Raw genomic sequence first — 7320 nt, 5'->3', positions numbered from 1 at the left:
ATTTACACATGAACAGTTTCAGCTAATTATAGATTTCTGTGGACTCCAGCGTGTTATAATTACAGTTTGAAGTTTAAATTACAATCCAGCTTTAATCATAAATGATGTGGATTGTACATCTGTTATTTTCTTTTTTTTGGTTTTATATAGTGTGCATAAAATAACTTCAGACAACATTTTACATATTATCTGGCAACATTTCTTCAATAAAATCACTTGTTTTCATAGCCTTAGTACAGTTTCTAAGATTTTCTGGATTGATGGAGAACTGCGAAAGCCCTGACCTAGGGCAGCAGCAAGGAAGGTGGAGGGGATGCTCCTAGTTTCACAGTGAGTGGGACTATAGGGCCATGGGGCCCTATGGGTGGGACTACTATCACTGGCCATATGGCTCTTATTGGCCACTCTGCACTTTGTGAAGGTGGAGCTGCATTGCAGGAGTCTTCCCCAAATTTTGCTATGGGGCTCATCTGTGCAGTGTTCTGCCGCTGTGTCACGGAGCCTGAGTTTGGAGTAGGCCTCGAAGCCCCCATCTAGGTAAACTTGCCCCGTAGACTTACCCCCAGAGAGGTGCAGAGTGTAACAGTAGAGAGGTATTTACCAGGGATCCCCGCAAGGGTATATGGACTTAGCTGCTATCTAGCCAAAGATCGCGGTCCTCTAAGAGGGATTAGATCAGGGTGAGATGGAACCGTGGAGTGGAGCAGGACTGCTGGTCGATAAATGCAGAGGTTCAGCTGAGCGGCAGTAAACTGAAGTGCTGAGGTCTTTAGAAAGCGAATAGCTGAGAACAAGACTGATTATGAGGCATGAGGTTCCTACAACAATACCACAGGTCTTGGTTGTGGAACAGGTCTGACTTGATGTAATGTACATAATATATATATTAAAGAAGACTAATTTAGACTACTAAATATCTTCCTGGCAATCCTATCGGCTGATCTCACATAATATATACTTTTATTGCATTGAAATGGGTTTAAAAAAATGTCCATTTCTCAGTCAAATTTAAAAATAAACTAAATGATTAAATTAGGGAGGAGAGGGGTGCATGTAACAAGGGAGGTGTTGAGAAGAGTAATGGAGACACGTAGGAAGACACAGACCTAAATAGTGGAAGGAGCAGGGTCCACTAAACTATAGAGATGTGATGTGCCTGAGAATGTTGGACACCGCTTTATTTTTTAAGATTAAATATAATGTTTTATTAAAGTGTTAACTTCATCTGCATCTGATATTTTATGATATTATATCTAAATAGCTAAGAGGCTCCTATCACAATAACCTGCGTCATAAATTTTAGGATTAGATTTTAATTTTCAGGAGCTTGGCTCTCCATACTTACGTGACATATGTTGCCTTGCTTTACATCAACAGCTCAAAACTGTGTGAGAGAAATGTACCAGGAAGCTGGGCTATAACAATGATGGATTATTTGGCAAGGCCCTGGAAGGGTCATGTTAATGTGCATCTTTGCTAAGTGCAGATTTTCATGTATTATTCATATGACGATTTCCTTCTAAGTCCGTCCACTCCTCGTTTCCCATTCCCCCACACCCCTGAAGAGTGCTTTCTTCTCCTGTATCCTCGTCAGTTGCATTGTCAGACAAGCGTCTTAAAACCGTCACCCACAGTAATTTGCGGCCGAACCAATTTTCATGAGAATGCAGCTTGTCAGTTGCCTTGTGTGCCTCGTGCCTCATGCCTCAATTGTGTCACCAATAGTCACAGTCAGTACAGTACACATAATATTATTTCAGCCCATAAATGGTCTGTCTCCACTGTAATGCTACAAATCATCATTTTCATGCAATTGTTATATATTCATACAAAGAACATGTAACTGCGTCAGTCAGCTACAGCAATGGTAATAAAGTGATACATAGGCGGTCCGTACAGATGGAGCAACCTTTATTGTAACAGTTTGCTCATAGTGGAGTATCAATGGCATAAATAGAAAACCTTTTCAATGTAACACAACAACTGAATCCTGTGGCATTCTGTTATCTATCAGGAATGTGATCCCAATATGTACAGCGGGCTCTGCTCCACCTGTTGATCATTTATTTATTTACTTATAGAAGAAAAAAAAAAGTTTTAAAATAATATAAAAATGTGTAAAATAAAAGTTGTGCACAAAATAAATTCATATATGTCATGTAACAGGATTTGGTACAAAAGCCCAAGTGTAATTTACCAAATGCAGTAACAGTATTTTCTGACACATGATGACACACGCATGTTGATGCCAATTAATATGGCCTGCGATGTGGAACATATTATTACCATGTACAACAATATCTAGCAACTGCCAATAGCCTGTGAGCTCTAGAGCTGTAATTAGCTCTTTATGAATGACATAACGAGAAGCTACATTTAATTTGCAGGTTTTCATGCTGTCAGAATACTTTTCCCACCTGTACAGTCAGTGGACACTATTTCACGGTAGCTACAATGTGTCACATCATAATTGACACAGGGAAGAACAATGGAATAGCAGTTTACATTCTATATTTGGAATGTCTGCCTTAATGTAGTCTGTTCTTTTGATGTATGACAAAACTAATTTGTAAGGGTTATGTCTTTGCTTTAATTAATTCAGAGACAGCTATACTTTTCTTGAACAAGAACATGTCTATGTTTCTGGTGGCTTAGTGGTTAGCACTTCTGCCTCACACCACCGGGGTCATGAGTTCGATTCCTGACCATGGCCTTATCTGTGTGAAGTTTGTGTCTTCTCCAGGGGCGCACGCGAGAGCTGCGCATCTCGGCAGCGCTGTCCAATACAGCAGCCGCGGCGGGGCTGTCAAAGAAGCGTCTGCGGCGGTGCTGTATACAATACAGCACCGCCACGGACGCTTCTTTGACAGCGCCGCGGCTGCTGTATAGGACAGTGTCATTATGGTGGGCACTTAGTTAGCGGAGGGGGGGGGTTTCTGGAGACCCATAAACCCCCCCTTCGTGCGCCACTGTTCTCCCCGTGTTTGGGTAGGTTTCCTCCCACATTCCAAAAACATACTAATAGTTAATTGGCTACTATTAAATTGACCTTAGGCTCTCTTTGTCTGTGTGTGTTAGAGAATTTAGACTGTAAGCTCCAATGGGGCAGGGACTGATGTGAGTTCTCTGTACAGCGCTGCAGAATTAGCGGCGCTATATAAATAGCTGATGATTTCTGCATGTGACACATGATCATTTATTGAATAACCAATTTATTACAGTAGTATGCTTCCTTATAAATAAGGCTCAAGCTATAGCACAAAAACATTGTGTAATGTCTAACTGAATATGTGCTTTATTTACATTGTACAACATTTACTGGTGAACATTACATTACATCTTATCACAACTCATTTCTTGCCCCCTTTCCTGTTAAATGCCCTTTTTTAGGCTGCACCCAAGGAATTTCGTCCTTAGTGCAAAAAGACGTTCCTCTATCTCTCAAATCGTCAAGAGTTCCCTGAAAACTCACCTGTTCATTCAAGTTTATCATATTCCCAAACTACCCTCCAAACCCCCCTAGGCTAGTCTACCTGATTACCACTCTGCTGCACAGTTCCTGCACAACTTACATGTATTCCCCTTCTATACCCAAATAACTCTCTGATTCCTAAACCAACATTGCCGTGTGGCTTGGTCATATAGAGCCATATTTACCCATTGGAATCTGGCTGGCCTAATATGCAAAATGTGGTACTTAACTTTATGTATCAAACTTCTATTTCTCTATAGGTCAGTGTTGGCTAATCTGTGACACTCCAGGTGTTGTGAAACTACAAGTCCCAGTATGCTTTGTCCATATATAGCAGCTTATTGCTGGAAGGGTGTGCTGGGACTTGTAGTTTCACAACACCTGGAGTGTCACAGATTAGCCAACACTGCTATAGGTTGTAGGCTTGCGAGCAAGGCCTTATTACTGCATTGTGCACGTGTTAATAAACAGTCTCATTTTATTTGTTTGTTTTTTCCCCATTTGTAAAGTGCTGCAGATTATGCTGGCAAATATATAAATATAATAATTATACTACAGTTATTGAGTGTCTGTTAAACAGCCATAGTTGCTGACCTTGATCAATAAGTAAGCTTGTTACTTTACTGTAATAATCCACAATGCGCATTCCCCTTATCATAGTATTCTCTTTACTTTCAGTATATACAGTATACTTGTCGATTGTTCATTTTTTACTTCCGGGAGATCCCAAAGGAAGGGGCGTGGCTGAAAGTAGAAGGGGCGTGTCAGGCAGCTTGCATCATTTGGCCACACCCCCATTACGGTATTGGCATTTTGTCACTGGGGGCGGGGTCAAAATGACACAATTCCCCACGAATTGCGTCACTGAGGCGCTCACATCCTGAGGGATGTGGGAGAATTGCCTGTTCTCCCGGGAGTCCAGGAGACCTACCCGGAATACGGGAGTCTCCCGGACATTCAGGGAGAGTAGGCAAGTATGATATACAGCACACATTGCCCACTCATCAGATGTCTGTGTATTAGGAGCAGGCACTGGTGGGATTTCACTGCACTGAGGAAGTGCTGAAAACTATGCACTATGGAGCTAAGTGAGAAAACCGCCCTCTATCCAGGAACGGAGAGACAAGGTACCATAGAGTTAAGGGAACTGTCTGAGCTCCCCAAATCTGCAAAAAAACAGCACCATTGTAAGTGCATCGATTTATTATATTCTAAATATCTACTATGTGTTTGATCTATTGAGGGCATTTCCGATATCTTTCCTAGCTCCCATGCCTCTTATTTGATCTAGCATTTCACCCCACGGTGTGGCGATAACATTCGGTACGATGAGATGATGCAGCTGGAATTGGGGTTCACTTTTTGGACAGCAGCAACCTTCATTTATTTATTGGAGTAATTTCGAGTATACGTTGACACTTAACATTTGTCGTTGTTTTGGGCAGCGCAGATTTGTAACACTTTTAGAGTAAATTATATAATGGCATGGGCATGACATAACTGCAGGGGAGTATGACAGGGGCGGCGCATGCAGGATTGTTAGGGGGCGGTTTTCCCCCCACCGAAAAAAAAAAACAAAACAAAAAAGAAAACCGAGAGCTGTTGCGCACGCCCCGCGCATGCGCAGCAGCTCAGTTTCGGCAGCACTGTACAATACAGCAGCCGCGGCGCTGTCAAAGAAGCCGCGGACGCTTCTTTGACAGCGCCGCGGCTGCTGTATAGTACAGTGCCGCTAAGTAGGGCACTGCGTTAGTGGAGGGGAGGGGTTTCTGGAGACCCAGTAACCCCCCCTGCGTGCGCCACTGTATGACATCGATGGAGATGTGGTGTGTTCATGAATATATGACAGAGAGCAGGCGACAACAAGTCAGACAACACTAAGGGGTAGAATCATCAAATCTTCTAAAAAAAAAGTGGAGGTGTTGCCTATAGCAACCAATCAGATTCTACTTATCATTTTTTAGAATGAACAAGATAAGAGAAAGCTAGAATCTGATTGGTGCTATGGGCAGCACTTCCACTTTTTCATTTTAGAAGGTTTGATAAATCTACCCCTTGTCTGCTCATAGAGTGCACAGTGAGAGAGCATATTTTCAGCCCTCTGCATTAGATACAATTAGACACAGAAAATAATTGAGCTTAGATGGCCTTTAAAATGCTGTCATAGTAGATACTTGATGCAATCATTGTAAAAGGTTTTTACAAAAATAATCCGTATTAGGTTGTTGCTTAGAATACATAATTTTTTTTTTATTAAGAAGAAAATAATTTGTACATACTAAATCTCAATAAATCACACACCGGACATTAGGCTTGTGTTTATAAGATTCACACTTTATATAAAATTTAGGAAATTTTTTTAACGGTACAGAATAGTTTCTTTCATATCTCATATGAGGATGAAACATGCACCATCTACAAGACAGGATATCAGGACAAGCTTTCAATGCCGTGAGATGAGTGAGAATGTTCTCCTCTGGGTGTCATCTATTAATATAGGCTATACTTGCCAACGTTGGAGATCACCTCTCCGGGAGATCGCCACAGTTGTCTGTGTCTTGGGGGCGTGGCCACGCTTATCGCGTCAATAAAGCCCCGCCCCAAGCTAAGCAATTCAAATTCTGGCCTAGTACAGCAGGGGCAGAGCTAGGATGACACGATTAGCCCCGCCCTCACCCACTTCACCAATGAAGTGGGCAAGATTTGGGAGTAGCTTGCTGATTGGTTGTCATAGGTCACTATGTGCAAGATTGATGCTATATTAGTAGATAAAACCCTCTGACACTGCAAACGACATCAGTCAAGGGGAATTTTACGATAATGAAAACAATGATATATTAGGATGACTTCATACTGAACAGAACATACTGAATTTAGAATCTGAAAAATATAATGTTAACGGTGGATGTAGCATGAACCAATGTCATCATAGTAAAACCAACACGGGTCATACATAACTAAGTCATGTGGGCAGGGTACGTATGTGGAACTAAGCAGCATGCCATTGAAAAACATTCCGAATCTAGTGATGTCCTTATTAGGTAAAAAGGAAAAATAAATGGGTAGGAATTAAAAATGGAAATAACAAATAACACACGTTTTGGGAACATTTATGAAATCCGTTGCGCAGGAATAATTTGCTGTAACCCCTAGCAACAAATCAGACATTCACTTCCATTTTGTAAAAACTACTATTAAAATCACAGCTAAAGTCTGACTGGCTGCTTAGTGTTATAGGACTAGTGTCTTGGACATCAGTTTTCATACATGTCCCCCATTATATCCTCTAGTGTCCGGACTCTGTCCTCCGGCGTGAGAGGACCCTGGTGGCGAGTGAAGCCGGCGCTCCTTAATATTCCGTTTGGTAAACTTGACCTTCGCGTGGAGTACGTGCCTTCATTCACGGAGATGGCGGACCCTTCAGAGAATTACATGACCCATTTCCAGTTGCTGCAGTTTGAGCAGACCACTGGGTAGAAAAACAGAAGCAAAAATATATATATATTATTCATCTTTCAAAAAGAACTCCGTGAAAGTAATGGCAGCTAATGCTTGATTTACTTGCATTGTGATAGAGCACATACAGCACAGTGGTACAAAGAGCTATATCCAGAATTGGCACAATTTCCTTGCTCAACACAGCTGACAATCATGATTTTGGTGCCTGGACACCAGGGGGTGAATGTATCAATCTGCAAGTCTCCGATATTCGGCCATTTTGGAGGGCAGATTTAAAACGGCGATGTCTTTACAGGCCTCACATTTTAACTTTTGCTCCCGGCTCTATATTGTGCATTGCATGTGTGAACCTGACATTTTAGAGCATATTAAAAAGAAAATAAATAGTT

General features: G+C 41.7%; 1 protein-coding gene across 1 annotated transcript in view; it reads right to left on the bottom strand.

Moving 5' to 3' along the window:
• Positions 1 to 5785: 5785 nt before the first annotated feature.
• SYT9 (synaptotagmin 9) overlaps positions 5786 to 7320 on the bottom strand; it is a 111212-nt gene continuing 109677 nt past the window's right edge. The window contains exon 7 of the mRNA XM_075188073.1: positions 5786 to 6941. Within this exon, the coding sequence (XP_075044174.1) occupies positions 6873 to 6941 (69 nt within the window). The 3' untranslated portion in view covers positions 5786 to 6872. The remainder of the gene's footprint in view (positions 6942 to 7320) is intronic.

Source organism: Mixophyes fleayi, chromosome 10, assembly GCF_038048845.1.
Source record: "Mixophyes fleayi isolate aMixFle1 chromosome 10, aMixFle1.hap1, whole genome shotgun sequence".
Lineage (NCBI taxonomy): Eukaryota > Metazoa > Chordata > Amphibia > Anura > Limnodynastidae > Mixophyes > Mixophyes fleayi.
Note: the sequence above shows the minus strand (reverse complement) of the source record. Positions and strands in the feature narration are given on the sequence as shown.